The sequence below is a fragment of the Amblyomma maculatum genome, chromosome 3, assembly GCF_055883805.1.
Source record: "Amblyomma maculatum isolate TAMU_Amacu chromosome 3, ASM5588380v1, whole genome shotgun sequence".
Classification (NCBI taxonomy): Eukaryota; Metazoa; Arthropoda; class Arachnida; order Ixodida; family Ixodidae; genus Amblyomma; species Amblyomma maculatum.
In genome coordinates, this window is record NC_139346.1 from 144,675,790 (window position 1) to 144,695,039 (window position 19,250).

Below are 19,250 nucleotides of genomic sequence, written 5' to 3' on the forward strand. Positions count from 1 at the left end.
CCGCCGCTGACATTTCCGTCACTTGTGTAACTGCACCCCGCCGCAATTTTTCAGAGCACACTGTCATTTCCATTTGCAGTCCTCTGCCCCTCGCGCTGTGCACTCCGTTTTTCATTACCTCAGAACACGGCCTTGAAACGGAGGTTTAAGGCTGCCGCATTATTAAATGAGCAGGGGATAAAATGAAAAGGAAGGAGAAAAGGCAATTTAAACCAAACGCCAAATATAAAACCAAAAGAGGCGCGGTATTCCGCATTCCTGTAGTGGTCAGAGTACGCGCACAAGATGTCGACAGACGGGCAAAATAAAAGCCAGCCCGTAGGCGGCACCACAACAGTGGATAAAAATGAATGGAACGGCTCTTTTGTGGTCCAGAAAAAGTTGTCCTAGCTCGGTTGTTGCTGTTTTGATCTTCAGGAGTCTGCAGGAGCACTGTACTAAAGGATCTCAATGCAATATCCTCTGGCTTGTATAGTCCTGACAAATTTGCGCTTGCAATTGTCGAGTACAATTTATTTCCAGCTGCAGCCTTACAGAAATCAAACTTTCGCATTGAGGGAAACTCCTGCTACTTTACAACTGCTTTTTTTATTTCAGGAGTGTGTTCGTACGGAGGCAAAAGAAAGTCGAGAAAGGCTGGAAATCATATTAAACGGTGTGAGCTTGCAGAGCTTCAGGATGAAAATGCTTACGTAAGAGTGACAAGGTGAGCAGTTAAAAACACTTTCACGTCTGAACTCATTTTCTGAAGTTACGCGCTGAGAGCACAACCTTATGTTGGGCGACCTGAGCGCAAGTCTAAAAGAAACGCCACATTTTCCAGCCAATAGAGTACTAGTTGTGGTCACGTCTGGTTCTCGTATTAATGCCCAGGGAACAAGATTACGTAGCTTCTTTTGCATCATACTTTATACCTAAGCTTTTACCTCATATATTTGTGGCTAATGGCTCACATTCTGATCACCTGCTAAGTCATTCTCCTTGTATCAATTTATAACAGCAATGCCCCATAAAGGGTGTTACTGTATCATTAATCCAAATTTGTTTCAGGTATAAAGTAGACTTAGACGTTGCTACGCGATTGCGCTGTCAGAAAAACAATGGGAGCGAGACCGTAAAGAAATTGTTGTAGCAATTGTTTGGACCGGAGGAATGGTATAGGGACCCTGTTCTGTGAATATAGTAATATAGTGCGAAGTAAAAACAATGTAGCGGAAAGAACAGTTTGAAAACAGAAATCACTTCAGTGTATAATTTTGCCACTTGTAAGAAAACGGCAAGTTGCCCAGTTCAGGAAAACCTGGCTGGGCTTGTTTTGGAGCGCGGAATTTCTGGACGAAACTATTTTATAAGAACAGCTCGAAAATAAGAACGAAGATCTTTGGATAGGGCGAGCTTATCGTCAGTTCTTACAAGACAGATTGATTTTAGTGAAGAAAACGAAGCAAGTCAGTAGCAAACAGGCAGAAGGGAATCTAAATTGTAACATGAGAAATGTTGCTGAAGCGAGACTGAAAGTTACCAGGACGAGTGAGCAGGAAAATGGGAAGAAAATATTTTCATCTGCACGTCGGTGAATGAAGGGTATTGACATTGGGAAGCACCTTATGAGAGAACGAGAGGCAATTGTCATAACTTCCAGATTCAGGCAGGCACTTTTTTGAATATGAAAAAGGAAAAGGCTCGCGAATAAAGTCTATCAAAAATTATTCTTGTACGGCATCCGGTAACAGCATAGAAAGATTTCCTAATAGATTCTAGAGCATCTATTGCCTCCAAAGCCTAAACTAAATTAGCGACATCCTTTGTTTCATCCATGTGCGGTTCACCAACCTTTATTTTATACCTCTGTGGCATGGCCTCGTTTCCAGAGTGTTGAGACGAGAGCCTTCGATATTCTAGATTGGAATCGAACTCGAAGGAGGTGTGGCGCTGCTTCACTACAAACTCGATCACAATAGGAATATATCGTCATCGCACATCTAGGTGTTTTGGAACCACCTTCACCCCCAATAATACTGCGGGCAAGCAGAAAATCCGCCTACAAGTTTAACTTCGCAAAGGTTACAAGTAAATATAATATTCGATATACTAATAAATGTTATTTTTGAGACAAATTTCATTCTTTTAAACAAATGGATTAAAAAAAAAAGTGCATTCATGCAGCTTTGAGAACGCTGGCGTTTGCTGTCTTATATCGCTGACAAGAGTAGTAATACCCTTGCCGGAGCACTTTGAAGCTAGAACTGTGAAATTTTTCTGAAAAATAAGTTGTAGAAGGGAAAATTCCCCACTTTGTAAGGAAGTATTCTGATTTCACTTCATCAACACGGCGTTGCTACGAGAGCTCCGCGTCCGAGAGTGCATGTGGCCTCCGCTCCAAGGCCTTCGAGAGTCGATACAGAGTTCGGAGCTGCTCTGTCGACTCAATCGACTTTTGGCTCAATGGCAATGGAAACGGCGTCTGCGAGAGCGCTCAAAGGCATTTGAGTAGACAGACTATCAGTTCGAAGGCGTTCGATATGGCCGTGTGGCATGGGTGTTAAAATTAAAGCATTAGGTCCGATTACGCAGGCATTCAACGTAAGAATGCTTCCGCTCCTTCTAATTGTTCGGCGTCATTAAAAAAAAACTGAGGCGTGCTCTTCCACAAATCAGTTAGAGATTTCACAGAAGGCCTTCCTGCGAACACCTCACTAGGTTTACAAAACGAAATTTTTAACCTAAAGCATATAAGGTATGTCTCGGGCGACTAACAAGTATCCTGCTTCTATTACCAGGTGCCCGCACTATTTAGAGGACGTACATCAAAACTGCGCTAAATTAAATAATGGTAACCAGTCGTTGCCTTACCCAAACTGCTGCCCTGCTTTCATGTGTCCTCCTAACGGCCGTGAGTTATCCTTATTTTTAATATTATTTGTTGCAGACTAATATTTCAAGCAACACGATGGTTTGACAGTTTTTCACACACCGGAGTGTTTGAATATGAATCATGAATTATATGAATCCACTATCGTATCATCTTCTTCAACCTAATGCCACAAAATGGCAAACGTCTTTCTCTTATCCCTCCATTTAGTCCTGTCCTGGGCCGGCAGCGGCCGCCTGTTATCATCTTTCACATCGCATCTGCTCACTTGACTCTGTGCTTCCATATCTCCTCTTGACAGCTGTCGAAAGTGAGGAGGTTAGTGCAAATAAAGATCAATTTTTCTTCGCGTTGCATTAACTGTTTATTGTAATTTCTTTTTCGTGTTAGGTTGGATATAGAAATTTGGAATTTTGGAAACATTAAGCACCACCCTGATACTAACATGCGACAGCATTAATGAATCCATTCACCCTGAGCTCCTATTTGCATATCACTTCGCGGGCACGGTCACTTCTTTCTACATTATTTTAATATATTATTTACCACGAGGGAACCAAAGCTCATGTATAACGAAGTCGCACGAAAGTGCTTCCATGGCCTAAGAGGTGCATGTGCGATCCTGTACCCATGGGATCGGGTTCGATTACAATCTCACTAAAATAGTAATTTGTCACTATTATTACAGTTTAATGAGCTAGTAAATAATCATTGACTCCCACCCAAGCGCAAGCATACGGCTGCAAAGGAAAGTCATACGGCTTTCTCCGAAATGTCGTAGTTAAAGAAAAATTCTTCCTGGTCCGAGGATCGAACACAGGACCACCGCCTTTCCGGGGCAGATGCTCTACTAACTGAACTGACCAGGACGGTTAGAAGATCAGACGGTAGGGTGAGAGCGAAGTAACCAATAACTCGAAGTAGGAAAAATTTTGGTCGAATATTTAGGGGAATTCTCCAAGGTGGAGTAGATCTGTAATAAGAGAGTAACATACTTTGCATTCTTACATGTCACGATGACATTTAAGTCATGTTGCGTGACGATCAATCTTAGGCCGATTTGGAATTCTTCTACAACACATCGCCAAAGTTTTAACTTTGTTCTATTAAAACTTCCTTCAGTAAAACACTTTTTGGGGCATCTTGGTGGATTGCTTCTAAGAATTCAAGAGTAAGAAAGGCTAGGCATACATACAGGAGAAATGACAGGACATGCGTTACTTGCCCCACGTCATCGAAACCAGAAGTGGCTGCTTGTATAGCCTTTAGGGGGAGAGGAGAAAGCAAAGAAAACATTAGGCAATTGATTGCCTGCGAGTTCAGGAAGAAGACATCAGAAGGTAGACGGGTCTAAAATATATCTAAAACAGAATCTAAAATATATCTAAAAGCTTTGCTTTCTTTTCTATGTATCATGATAAAAGAGGTACTAACGCAGACACTCCCAAGCTTTCTTATTTTGTTTGCCTCTGTCAATTCGCGTGCTATTGTTTTCACTTTGACAGAAAATACTGGTTTCTTGAATCCTTGCTGCACATGTCTTCTTTTCTTCCTTCCCGAATACGTTCCATTGAATTCGCAGTTTTGAACTTGTTCCGTTCTTCACAGAACATTTGTGCTTTCTAATTAAAAGTAAATCTGTCGGCATGTCAGTGGGATGCTATAAACAGCCTCGACAATACATTCGGAAAAAGGATTTGCATGCTTGAGTTCACACAGGTTCCTCTTAGCATTTTCAGAATTATTCATTCTGGAATTAATTGCTCGCATAATCGTGTCGAATGATTATTTTTGCCAATGCTAAGAGCAGAATATGTGAACCCACGCATGCAAATCTCTTTGCCAACTGTGTTGTCGGGGTTGTTTATAGCATCCCACTGATGTGCGAAAAGATTTACGTCAAGCAAGCGGGACGCGGTATTAATCAGTGTTTAATTAGAGAGCACAAAAACAACGTTCGCACGACAATGAAACAAGTTCAAATCTGCCACTTCAGTGTAAGGAATTCCGGAAGAAAGAAAGGCTTCAAGAAATCAGTGTTGTGTGCAAAAGAAAATACAATCGCACGCGAATTGACACATGCACACACAATCAGAAACAATGGGGTGCCTAGCACATCTTCAATCATGGTACGTAAAAAAGAAAGAAAGATTTTAGATGTATTTTTTATTCTGTGGTATCGCCTGTGTCCCTTCTAGTGCCCTTTTCGTAAAGTCGTGCGCAATCAATCACCTATTGTTTCTTTTGTTTTCTCCTCTCTCTCTTTCTCTCTAACGGTTTTATGGACAGCCGTTCCAGGTTTCAATAAATTGTGGTAAGTAGCACATGTCTTGTCATCTCTCTTGTATCTGCAGTCTTTGTTGCGATTGAATTCATAGAAGCTTCCTAGTCTTCACTGACCCACTCTTCTCGTTTCCTCGCTCCTTTTATTGTCGCGTCGTATTGCTTTCGAAAACTCAGTTTGTCACTCTCGGTTGAATGCGCACCTTTTTCGATAGCAGCCATATTCCTACTCCTTATAGACCGTTTTCGCGGCGAGGAGGAAAATAGCCTCGAACCGGAACGCGCTGCGCGGCTCCTCCTGCCTGGTATGTGGGGACGTGGGGATAGCAGCGGGGGCGGCAGGGCATTCTACAGAGAAAAGGCACACGTTGCAGTCTTTTGCACACAGAGTGTCTTGAATAGCCGCAAAGTATCTAAGCCGATTAGCTGATGTGAGCGATGTGTTTTCTTTCCCTGTTCTTTCTTCTTTCGCCCCTTTCTTTCCTTCATTTCCCTGATCGTTTCATTTCCGCCGGCCTCAGTTTAGCTGCAAAGAGCTGCCGCGGTTAACGCAATCTTTTTTTTTTTTACTCAGTTGTTTGCGTTAACAAAAAAAAAATAACAACCAAAAGGTGATGAATAACAGAGGGTAAAAGATTAACAGCGGCGGTATGCGCGTGTGTTGCTCTATACTGTTCCACTTGCAACTCACTCAATTGGGCGAAGACGAGCAGCTTCTGAATTCCAAGCCCCAACTGAAAATGTTTCGCTTTGGCAGCCTTTCGTGCGAGTTCCAAACACTGTGTTTGTAGAGTATGGACCGGAAAAACTGAATACCCGTGCAACAGCGGCAGACTTTGGGCAACAAGCGGATCATATTCCTTGCGGCAAATATTTACGAGATGCCGCCAGGTAAAGAAGAACTATTTCGATTCAGTCACCTGAGGTTAATGCAAGTATGAAAGAACCTGTCCCACTTGAAGACAACGATATACTAATAAATTGGTTGTCAACTTATTTAGTGAAACAGCTCTAAAATATATATTTTTTTAAACACGCATCTCGTAAGATTTTGCTGCCGATAATAAATGGGACTATGATCATAGGAATAGCAGCGATTGCTTGCAGTAAGCAAACATTGCGACGAAAAATGGACTATATAATTGTTGACAAAAGCAACTTTCGATGAGGTCAATATGGGACATAATTTAAGGTCCCTATTCCATAGGTATCATTTGTCTATTTTATCTTGTATTTTAATGTCAGCATGACGGCAGCGTCAGACAAACGCAACTAACGCCCAGTCAGAGAAATTGCAGGATAGCAGCTTCCGCTTTTGACAAGTCATCGCCACTCCCTGCACATACCGGCAAACAGGTGGTCGAATCATGTATGCAATGCTGAAATCCGATTGCCTGGTAGTGGACGCTTGAACACCCTGCCTGATTGTCGCCCAACAAAAGTAGCCAGGGTAGAGTAAATGGATCCGAAATGGATAATTGATACTTAAGAACAGAACCCCAGTGGAGGTGTGGGAAGTTCCGCAGTAGCCGCTCAAGCAGTAAAGAGTATATGAAGGATCGGTTGACCCAACAAATCTAGCGCGATTAGCATTGCTCCTAAACGTGACATGAAACGGCTACATTCGCTTTCTTTCTTTCCTCAAATTTTACGGTAAGCCGTCTCTAGAAATCATTTAAGAATAAAAAGTAGATCGAAAGCTGCCATCACTGCCAGTGGTGAGCCGCCGCCTCTCTGTGCCACATAAAAGTTACACACTAATTGTAATCAGGCTTGTAGCCTTCAGCTGACCTGATCAGGAGCACAATTTTTGTCATTTCTGACCGAATGGCTTCGCTGCTACAGAATTTTTTTTTTCTTTCAGCTAGGTACTTTCAGAAAGCAAACAATTGCACGCGAAAGCTCCAAAATGCCGATTTCCGCTACTTGTCGCCTGTTCCGCGAATAGGACCCCACATACCAGCATGGCGGTTGTTCACAACTCGGCCACTAGATGGCACCACATACACAAAATGGCAGCGCCCATGATAAAACGGTCTATATGAAGAGCTGCAAGCTACAACTGTTATAGACGTTCCTTTCGAGGCCACCATTGAGCTGCTGTGCAGTTCGTCCTTCTAGAAGTTTCCCTAGGGTCTCTTGCTCTATGTCTGCAAAGGATGCCTAATTCACGGCCACTAATCGACTTCACGGCCATGGATGCTGCTGAGCGTATACCGATGACGAGCTCCAACTGATTAGCAAGTGCAAGTATTCCCTAGCGTGTTTGAGGACGTCTTGCTCCTTGATCACGAAGTTGCCCGCAGGCTGCAAAACAGTGCACAAACTGCACGCCGCGCGCTATTATCCTCCACAACAGAAATATAAGAACGCATGTTGACGTCCGCGCTGCTCGCGGCATTTTGGAGTAAACGTAGCCCACGGAAACACGAAATTTTGTTTAGGTTCGTACTCGCGTTCACCTTATATATAACCTTAATTTTTTTCTATAACGCGCTCTAAAACATCTTATGGTGCAAAACCAGTGCGCGGGAATGGTGCCGCAGTGGTGTGGGTAATGCGAAGGCAGCTTGCGGCGCCCGCTGAGCGGTATGTCGGTATGGACGGGACAAATGCTTGCTCGCCGTTTCGCAAGAAGCCGACCTGCGGCGTACCAAGACTGAGGTATATCGTGCGGCAATGGCTTTGCAGCACCGACAGCGGCGCCAGCAACAACACGGAAAAAGAGGAGGACCTTCAGCTTTTGGAACTGGCGCCTCGGACAAAGGGGGGCTAAAAGACCCGCGCTGGGGAGAGCGTAGGAAACGTCAGCGCGAAGTAGTTACCGGCTTTGTTTAACCAGGGCGTGGCCTAGTTTAGCCATTGTTTTCACAAAAAATCTAAGAACGTAATATATTGTTATTCGCCTTCCCTGTACAATGTGAGATGGTACGAATAATGCTCGGTAGACCGAAAGAGAGTCGGCGTAGTTAGGCTAGCGATGATGTAACCTGACACTGTTGAACAGTTAAATGCTTTTCGCACCTCTGATGACAATAATGGCGTCGCATAGGTTTTCACTGCGGCATCGTATCTACACACGTACTGATTTATATAAACATTTAATTATTTTATGAAGACCTGAATAGAAACAAAGAAATGAAAAAGGCTCACTGCCCTGTTTGAATATGCTTCTTTGAATCACACAGGGGAAAAAAGAACTAAGAGTATTACTGTGGCCGTCGACGTCGACAGTAAAGGTAAGGTCTTAGTATTGTTCTGATCAAGTGCAGTCATCGTCTTATAGAGGCGTACTTCTACAGTCGCTTTTCTAAATATTTTATTTGTTTATTGTTTATTTACCCGCATGTCTTACGAAAACATGGTATGGGAAGACAGCAAGAACACAAAGATCACTAAAATGTCATTAAGGGAAACAAAAACAACGGATCGCCGCACTGAACTATAGATATGCAGCCCATAGCAAAAATAAGCAGTAGATTTGCTCGCATAGACCAGTGCATATGAGTTAAATTTTATTCAAATAGACATGTAAAAAGTGTGGTCAAAAAACGACCATACGCAACAGACCGAATGCAAAGTGTAAGCAGCAAATAAGCTTAGGTGTGCTATTGTTTAAAATACTAAAGCTATGGTTTTCGGTGGTAGTGACCAGAGCAGAAATTAGAGGTTCCAACCATCGCATGTGTATGCTGGAATGGGTGTGCATAGTCCTTCTTGTTTTGGCAAGGTATGCAACATTGTAAAAGTGGTCAATACGTGTAAATGCATAGATGGCCTTTGTGATAGAGTGCGATAAAGCTCCTAGAAGTTTTTTTTATATAGGTCAGTGTTAAGTAACATCAGATCAAATGAAATATTTCCTTTGGGGTAAATTAGTCTTCAGAAGAGGAGTAGATGAAGCTAGAAACATAAGTAGGTAAGGTAATATGTAGGCAATGAAAACTATTTAGCCAAGATCAATAGCAAGGCGTTCTTGCTTGGTAGTTGACTTGAATGGTTTCGTCTTTCGCTTTGACATACTATATGCGGTTCGATAGAAGTGCAATTATCCAGTTCAGCGCTACAACATCTCCGTTAGGACGACTGAGCCACACGAATAAGAAGGCGATGACTAATCTAATCTCATGAAATACCTTTCAGTACGCTCGAAGCACGCAGTCGGCAACAATCCGTTAACATAAAAATGGATGTACATCATTTGGGTGAATACGTAGTTATTTCTCGTTAGCATGATTCGCGAAATATATGCTGGGAAGGATACAAAGATGGTTTAATTCTAGCATGTTAACGAGACTAGTGAAGATTGTAAGGTATTCATGTGACAGAGGAAAGGAAATAGTTCTACAGTTTGATTGAGTTGCCAGATTTGTGAATAGGAACTACTCTTATCATTTTTCAGTTATACGGCGAATAGCTCTCATCTAGTCCTTCAGTGAAACCGAAGGCTGATAAAACCGAGCTACACTAAACAGTGTCCTAAAGGAATCTGGGAGCGATTCAATCGACTCCAGGTGACGAAGATTGTTTTAGATTGGTGACAACGGCTCTAATTCGGACCGAATAGAGTGCAACCGGTTCAGTTCGGAAGAAGTGAGCATGGGTGAAAGGCTAGTATTGAGTAGCTGCAGGCTTAGGAAACTGAATACAAAAGTATTGTTTAGAAAATTACAGAGCTGAGAGCTGGAAGTTGCTTTATTAGTTACCCAAGTTGATTGTACTATGGTCGGTGCTATTTTCCATGCTCCATTTTTTTTTTTTTTTAAGAGGGTAAGTGTTTTAGCGAAGGATGTGTGGTGTGAAGAATATTATGAGGGACTAAACCCGATTACGTCATAGGCAGTGTGTTCAGAAGTACTGGTTTGGCTGATGGTCTAGGGACGGTCAAAGGTAAATCAAAAGTCGACTCAGGTGAAAAACCAAGTCAAAGGTTAGGCCGCTGTAAGTGTTTGGTCGGCATAGATTTAACTATTCCAGCCTTAGTGCGAAATATCAGTGCGAGGTCATGTGGTGTTCATGTCACGACTCACGAGACAACTCATCCAACCATGTAGGCACACGATGTTTGACAGTGTTCGATTCTTATCCCAGCCTTGCAAATGGAACGAGCTGTCAGAGCTGCCAGCCCGAGCTCATAGTGCCTTTCTGAAGCGTCAGCACTTGTTCGAGAAAAGATAGGTTTGCCGCGACAGGAATGACCATCCGTTCGATCAAATCGACCCGAAAAATAATTAATCGTGTTGAAGGGTAGAGCATTTGGAACCCTCTACTCTGAAATCTGTTTCATTTGTCTGCTTTCTTTTAAAGCAAATTAGCAGCATGAAACAATTTCCAGCTTTCTGCGGTTCATTTTTAATCTGCCTGGCCTTCTTATTGTTTTGGGTTCAAAAGAGATCGGATTAAAAAAAAAAAAGCATCGGATGATCTGAGAACTGTCTTTATAATTATTTATTTATTTGTTTGTTTATTTCTTTGTTATTTGAAATGCCCTCATGCTAGAGAGGGGAGTGGGATACAAGACAAATTTTCAGGAATAAGAAAAAAGCAAAAGGAAACATATGAGGATACCAATCGAAATATAATCAGCGGTGCAAAATAAAATCACCAGTCAATCAACAACTGGGTTCCATTAAATTTATTATGGGGGCCGCCATATGAAAATTCTCGGACACCGAAGGGAGGTGGTAGCAGACTGCAAGAAATCGAGAGACGTGACGAATACGCGCGTGTAGACGAGTGCTTAAGTTTGGCGAAAATGCATTTACTACTCGGCAGGTCAATGGTGTGACGCCTAGCCGCCGGCTTGCTCTGCTAATGTGAAACAGTGCAATGTTATGAACACTTAGCAATGTACGTTTCTCTTAACCACGACCATAAAGAGGGGGCATTGCCTTAGTGTCCTAGCAACTGTACTTGACTCTCTCAGTTTACCAAGCGGAGATCTCCGCACTCGCTTCAGCGATGTGCGCCTCAAATCACCAAATCCCGGAGTCCACAATTTTACTTTCGCCTTTATTTTTTCGTATGCATCGCCTAGATTCATGTAGGCGGTTTCTCTGAGTCACCATTTACATCCTGAAAAGCCAACGGAAATAGGAAATTTCAGCAATTGCCGAAGGCGCATCGCCGCGACCGCTCCTTTCGTCATGAATAATTCTACGGATCGATTGGTCTAAGACTAAAAACTGAATCGGGTGGCGGCGGCGGTGCATGCCACCTATCTATGACTACTGATATGTTTTGTACTTATTCAATCCTTGATTTTAGCAACCAAATTATCTGTATTTGGTTATTTCTACCTGTCGGCAGTCAAGTTTTCATTCACCGTCCTTAACATAAAGCTTACTTTTGTAGGTGAAACGCCTTTAGGCGGAGCCGTGGAACCTAGAAATCAGCAGCGAGAAAGCCCGTTATCCCTTCTCGTCCGTTATTTTTACTCTTTGACACATTAGCCGAATGTCTTAAGTGATATTTTCAGGATGATAAGCAAGCGCGCGAGAATGAGGGCGATGTTTTGCGCCACTTTGGCCACTCTCGCAGCAAGCGGCGGCGCGGTGCGGCCGCGCAACAGCTCCTGCCGCAGAAGCCTTGGTCGCTTCATTTTTGCTCACGATTGTTCTTTGAGGCGATGGTGTCTTTGTGCATTCCAGAATTAGGTTGTTCCTGGTTGGATGCGGTGCTTGGTGGGATCGCATTATGCGGGTCGCTTTTCTGATGAGCGAAATTTTTTAAAGGTTTGTTGGTTTTTCATGTAGAAAAACAAAGCCGTGAAAACACCCCTTTCACAAATGTATAGCTCGAGGCCCTAGGAGACGGACTTTTTTTTCAGGTATTTCATTTTTTGGAAGCTTGTTAGTGTAGTGAGATGAACAGAAAAAAACTTGCTGACACAGCAGGATGAGGACGTTGGCGTCATATTCGTCCCTGCCCTTAACGACAGGTATTACTTGAAGCGTTTGCACCTGCGTCCTATATATATCTATAGAAACTTCGCCTGAATGCGCTTATCAAACCTTTGTTATAAGGCCTAGGCAAGCAAGTGCTACAATATAGAGTATGCTGTATTGCGCTATGATAACCGTTTAATGTAGTCTTGGGATCTTTCTGAGCTTCAAGCACGTTTGTTTTTTCAGGCAGATGCCATTATGAAGGAAATTCATTTCCTTCGTTCCTGTCTTCCAGTCACCCCTGTCAGCAACTTACATGCGACGCCAGTGCTGAAATTGTGACAGGACAAGTGTAAGCTTTTACCCTTTATTCTTTGCGAAATAGGGTTCATGCATAGAAACAACAAGAAATTTCAAGAGCCATGAGTACCTTCACGTTATCTAATGCAAACTACAATGATGAACAACTACATTTTTTTCGTTAAGCGTGCGGTTTTATCAAAGCGTTAGCATTAGAACGTTTACATAAACAAAGCACTGTGGCGTCCAGCATTCGCACCTACAGCATTGAGAAATATAATCTTATGGCCTCAAATGAGATTCGAACCCATGACGGCACAAAATGAGGTCGTCAAAACTTCCTGAGGCATGAGCATATTTTCGTGATTATGCAAGGGGGCAATCATGAGTCGAGCGAGAGGTTTTAGTTAACGCATGATATATGAGCCCATTATCTAACGAATGAATTCAGCCGCACTGAACTGTGAATAATTTTCTAATGTTCTCTACGTGTATAGTGCACCAATCGAGCCAAAATATTTAAAAGATGACTTTTACATATAAGCAATTGCGGTATGGTTTGAATGGTTGTTCGTTTATGCTCAGTGCGTCAGGTACGATGCTTTCGCGCTTTGTATGCGATGCAAAGAGCAGGGAGATTTATAACTCGACGACCACCGGGTAGGCTTCCTCCTATCGCCTCCTCTGAGTACAGTGCTTTCCGGGCGCAAGTCAGCTCAATTAAAAGTGTTTTGCAAGTCTTGCGTCTGCCACAACCACGTGGAACTGGGGGGAATTCGTAGATATAGTCTTTCTTGTTTCGGACACCCCTCACAAACCTTAGTAAAACTGAAACCTGAAAGATGAAATAAACCCAGTTAAAAGTCAGCGCTTGTCTCGTCCCTGTTACGCTTTAGTTGCGCTGTTGCCCAGTATGCTGGCAAGCCTTGATGCCAGCCCTCTTCCTTCGACTCTGCAGGGTCTACCGCAGACCATAGAGAAAGCTTTCGAAGACAAATTTTCTAGCACACATTTGGTCCTTGTGAAACAACACCCAACTAACGATAAGAGCACCTGCATTGATTACGACTGCAGCATCAGCTCCGATTATACTGCACTAGCTCTGAAGGCCGTCAACCTACAACAACGCACCAGACGACGACCTCGAAGGCTGGCTGGAGCAGATTGTAGCCTGCGGTCTTCTTATAGAACAGGGATAGTCCGAATTATGAGCCACGCTGCTTTTCTCCCAGGAAGTCAAAGCATAACTATTGCAAGATAATCACGAAGCTTCCTTGACCACGTGAGATTTCCTTAGGCGTGACACACATAAGGCGTTTATTGGCGTATTTCGGAAGGCTGGTAGATTGCCGACAAAACGGTGCATGCACGCAGGACAAAGCCACGGCAAGCTTCTAACTCGGCTATCGAGACGCGAAACGTTGCAGGCCTTCCCTGTGAAAGTCTTCTGGCAGCAAAGCCTGCCGGCCGTCATGGTAACCGCCGCGAGATCGCCCTAGAGGTGGCGCCGCCGTCGCTCCGGTAGTATGGGTCGGCAGCCAGCGGCCCACGCAGAAACGCAAGCGGTGTAGGTCTGCTTCCGAGTTTAAGGCGGGTTTGTTGGCCACGAAAACGTTTCTTATGCAATGCATTTGCGATTTACTGTTTAGAGTGTTCAAATATTGCAGAAAAAAATGCGTGGATTTCGCTAATGCAGCAAAAGAAGCGCTGATTTTAGAAAAACAAGGTACGCACCGAGCCGTCTTTTAGATTTACTGTCATCACTTTGCAGGCTTTTTGCATTATACCGCGCTCATGGGCCTTATACTTTGGCCTGAAGTGTACCGCTTGCCTGATGACAGTTTTTTCTTATCACCTTTTCAACAGTGTGCGCGTGTCTTATATGAGTGATGCAGGCATATTTAGTGCCAAGTCCGCGGAAATACAAGGCTCGCTCTGAACTGCTGTACTTTATAACGAAACAAGACAGCCTGACCCATTATATCGTACTCGACTAGAGGATTAAGCAGGTTAAATGTAGCACTGACAGCGTACCGCCTGGAGGGTTGCCGTATAGACTCGCATCAACTCATCCTAGACGACCCAGGCACAAGTATTTCCCCAAACTGGGATTACGCTGACGCTGTGCAGCAAACTTCGCTGCTCGAGGAAGCTGAGTGGTCACGTGTAGTGCGCTGAGTGGATTGAGTTCGCCGAGCTCACAACGAAGCGGATGTTTCTTGCGGCAGAGAATCTGATAGTGCTTCACTGCGCCAATTGCTCTAAATAATTACCTGAAACAGAGGAAAGTATAAACGTTTTTTAAAGGTTTGTGACGTTGATAAATGGTAAATTAGTGGTGTTATTATTTATTTTACAATGGCAATAAATTTTATGGTGTGAGAACTTTTACACACTTTATTTATTTATTTATTTATTTATTTATTTATTTATTTATTTATTTATTTATTGTACACCTCAAATGCCCCAGTACGGGGTATTACATGAGGGGAATACATGGCAACACAGAATATCAAAAATTATTTAGAAAGATTAAATTATAAAGATGACAATATTCAGGGCTATGAGCGATTAATCTTTAGTAACTTTAAAGTGCAAGCTACGAATTATTAGCTGAGAAGACATCGTGAAAGACTGCGCTTAGGCTCTGTCATGATCTGGCGAGAAATTTTGAAGCCTGACAATTTTTTATCATTCTAATTACTGAGCAGTAAATCAGTCTTAAGCAAAGCAAAATATTAAGGTTACTTCCTAAATAGGTGACGAATATAAAACTGTCCCGAAAGAAATGGATTTCATCTTACCATGCAACTATAGAGATATATTTATTCCCGAACTAAACACCGATAGTTATTCCCTTTGTCAGAAACCTTGGAAAACAGCACACACGAAAAGGGACTCTAATAATTCTAATGGGCTACCAGTGAAGTACATTGATCCAGGTGTATTATGTAATAATTACTGTAACAATTACAGCTGGGAAGATATGCATCTCAAACGTTCGAGCATGTCTTTGAAGCGAAATGTGCTCACTATCACGGTTACAGATGCCCAGAAGCCTTCAATAGAAAAAAAAAATGCATATGGAATTTAACGCACCAAAGCGACATCGGCTATGACGCATGATGTAGTGGCGGGCTTCGGTGTCGTTGACCGCATGTGATTGTTTATCGTGCAGTCAAATCCCACAGAAGAGGAACGCCTTTCGAGGAGCGGCTTTCGTAACGGCCGTGATTGAACCCCCCGTTCTCGAAATCAGCAGTTCGAACGCCCTACCACTGTGACAGCAAACAAAAACTCAGACCACGTTTGCCGGTGACGTGGCTCTTCGGACCACTTTCTCGAGCACAACACTCTCACACGAGATTTCGTTCCATGAGCCCAGAAACGCTTTCGCCTTAGAAACAATTTGACGGTTAACCGGCATCTTCCTCTCTTTAGATTATCTCCTGGCTAAGCCGGGGATCGTTAAACGCACGTCATGATTCTCCTGTCTACCGTGAGGATGATAGTGTCAATGACAATGACGCTGCAGTTAGTGATAATGACTATGATTACACTAGCGATGATAATGGCGATGCATTTTGTTGATAGTGATGCACCGCGCCGCCGCGGAAGGCTGACGGAGTGGAGCAGGAAAGCGTATGACGGCATCGCATGCTCCCGGCATAAAACAAACAGAAACAAGTCTGACATACTGCGCCTTTCCCTTCCTTTGAACCAATTATTATTTTTTTCTGAGCATTTGCATTAAGCTTCTTTGACGACAACAACCTTTTTTCGCTTTGGCACGGCGCCTAACGACAGCACCGCTTTGTTTAAGACGCCGCGTGTCAACGAACCTCAAGCGTCGAAGACCGCGAATAATGATGTCCTTATCTAGCATGACATACTCGTTATATACAAGCCTTTTTTGCTTTTACTTGAGCGCGGGATGATAGTCATTTCACATTTCTTTTGCAAGAAGCTGGTAGGTAAGCAAAAGCTTGCAGGAACCACGAAACAAACAAAGCATGTTCTCGTACACGCCGCACGCGCGCACGTAGCACGCGACGCGAGCACGCATCCACACTGGGCAGGGTTTGCCACAGCGCCGCAAGGTGGCGACTCTGCTCGCTTTCGAGGCCAATAGGGAACCCAAGCTCCAATTTTGCAGTGTAATTTCCCGCGTGGCGGCGAAATGTGAAACGTCGGGACGTTGCTAGAGGAGATGCTTAGCTAGCTTCCTGTGCACGTGCGGCAAATGAGTTGAGCGAGTAGGTTTTTTCGCTATAAATAAACGCCTCCGCACAAGCTAAATGGAGATACGTAGTAGTGTTACGTCGTTGGCAGCCAGAAGAGCGCGCGAAACACTACAGGACAAGACTCACTTGTGAAAGCACACAGACTCCTTTGTCAGCTTCTCCGCAAGCGCAAAAGGGTCGCGTTTTGAGACTGCGCGCATTATTTGTGGAAACAGAAAGAGCTAAGTGATTCCTTCTCGTAAACACTGAAAGGTCGCCAGTTAACCAAAGTGGCTGAAGTGGATGAAATGCGCAGTGCATGTTGGGTTAGACGTTTCGGCAGTATCTGCCCTGGTTGTTGCTCGTTATAGATAGTCATAACAATGTTGGCGTAAATGAAAGAAAGGCGACGTACGCCTGACTTTAGCTACCTTTATTTCACATAGGCACAGAAATATGCAGCGCCACTGTGGTGCATAAGGGGTTAGGGCACTCGACTGCTGAACAAATGACGTGGATTGGATCCCGGCCACGGCGGCTGTTTTTCGTTAGAGGCAAATAGCGAGGCGACCATATACTATGCAACAACAGGGCATATTAAAAAAGACCGGGCAGTCCAAATTTCCGTAGCCCTCCTCTACGGCGTCTTTCATAGCCTGAGTCATTTTCGGTCGTTAATTAAACCCTGTAAAAAAACCAAGCTAAACAAAAATGCTTTGTACAGTGTGCATAAAAGTTAAGCGAAGTCGTCTTACGAAATTGTTTTGTAAGACGACATGGGAAGGATACGTGTGAGTCTTACCAAAAGGGTGCACCGATATTAAAGGTCGCGCTCTGGCAGCCATTAAGGTTGGATGTTGCGTACAAGTGCTACTGCTTCTCTGGAGAGCAGTGTCTGCTCTATGAAAACCAGATCAATCCTTTGTAGCAACTAGCGTTTGTTTTCAACGACGACCTCGCTTTTCGTGGCCACTTTACTGCGGTCACATGATTGACTCAAACGGAGCAGCAACGAACACTAAGCTCGTACTGCAGGCTTAGTGTACTCCAAGTGCCAATTTATAACAGTGGCTAATGGTTAACATCACATGCTTCTCTTTCGTAACAGCTGTCTGGATGAAGATGATGTCCAGTGGGCTAGATGCAAACCAATGACTGGCCCGATAATAGGTCGGGATCCTATTCCCCAGTGCTGCCCAGAACTTATTTGTCCAGATATGACAGGTGAGTGTCAGCGCATTGAGGTCAGTTGTAATAGATATATCGGTTAACACAGCGAGACTTGGTTATCTAGTGTCTTTTTTGTGAATGCAATCTAGATGATAACTTGCGTGCACTCGGACTCTCAAGCCATCACGTAGAGAGTGCTGACGCCAGTACTTTATCGGGACTTCTTTAGGTGTTCGTTGGTGTACATGCGTTTTGGCGAGCAGGGGTGCAAGTATGCACCGTGTCAAGTCGGGCATTTGGCTGAAGCTGCGTGATCTCCTCTATGGATAAGCGTGCGCCAACGCTTCGTTCTGACCCTGTAATAGCTCCCGCCGTACTTTCGTTCAGTCGCGCTGTTGAAAACTGGAGAAGTGAAAAAATTTAGAGCACGTGCGAGGAATCGAACGATGCTCCTCCAGCCCCATGCAGATTCCGGAACTCTGGCCACTCTGACGAACTTTTGTTTTCAACATGGTATTTATTACATTAAAACATTGTTCTGTGTACACGAACAAAGTACAAAAATATGAAAAACAGCACCTGATCAACACAGTTTAAAATAGAACGTGCCTAGTTAACAAAACTCTAAACAAGAGGCAAAGCAGAGCACAAAACTAAGAGTGAGTGCAACTTCGGTTCAAACTCGGCTTGTGCATACATTTTCCTTAAGTGAACAATTATCATTCGGAAATTGCCCTTTTTAGAAACAAAAGGTTCACAATGTCAGTCGATCATGCACATTTTCCAGAGGCTGTGTAATCCAATTAACAAGAACATGTCCAACGACTCATTTATATATGGAAATGCTGGAAAATATCGTGCGGTGCAAAATTCAGACTTTTTTCAACCTCTGAGCAGTATTGCATCATTTCAAGCAATGAAATGATGCTCAATAGTTTATGGAGAATCGCACAACCGGCAATTTATCGTAGCCATGAAAATGTCCTTTTTTTCTAACCCCATCTTAATAGGCAAAGTTTCGGTATTTAGCTTATAAAAAAGTATTCGTACACGGCGAGAAAGGTATTTTCCGCTCCCTTTGGAATGCATCTTTTCCCTGTAAAGCGAAATACAAAGAACGGTACATGGGTGGGAGGAAGAGCATGAAAATTAAATCCTTTTACATTTGTTTCCTGGACACTGAAATTAAGAATTTGGGGAAAAACGAACAAGCGGGAATCGAACAGCCAAACACACCTATTGCATTACACCCCATAAACAAGGACAGATCAGAAACGTTAGAAGACACAATGGGATTTAGAAAAACAAGAACTAAGTTTGCTAGCAAACATTTACGCACTATCGGCTGAGAAGAGTCATGGAAAAGGCATGAAATGCAAAACCGACGGACATACAAGCAGACCAACGTTCTATTATGTGCAACCATCTGCAATTTCTGTCGCTAAGCTGGAAGACGATACCTCCCAGGAGCTGGCAACCTTTACCCTCGATCTCGTACGGCGATTATATTTCTTA

At 43.5% G+C, this 19,250-nt stretch overlaps 1 protein-coding gene across 1 annotated transcript in view; it reads left to right on the forward strand.

The window, feature by feature from the left end:
• The first annotated feature begins 2,739 nt into the window (after nt 1-2,739).
• The window catches only part of LOC146196236 (uncharacterized), a 35,691-nt gene continuing 19,180 nt past the window's right edge, over nt 2,740-19,250 (forward strand). Inside the window, exons 1-4 of the mRNA XM_084596953.1 lie at nt 2,740-2,893; nt 8,344-8,394; nt 12,289-12,394; nt 17,674-17,789. Of these exons, the coding sequence (XP_084453079.1) occupies nt 2,740-2,893; nt 8,344-8,394; nt 12,289-12,394; nt 17,674-17,789 (427 nt within the window). The remainder of the gene's footprint in view (nt 2,894-8,343; nt 8,395-12,288; nt 12,395-17,673; nt 17,790-19,250) is intronic.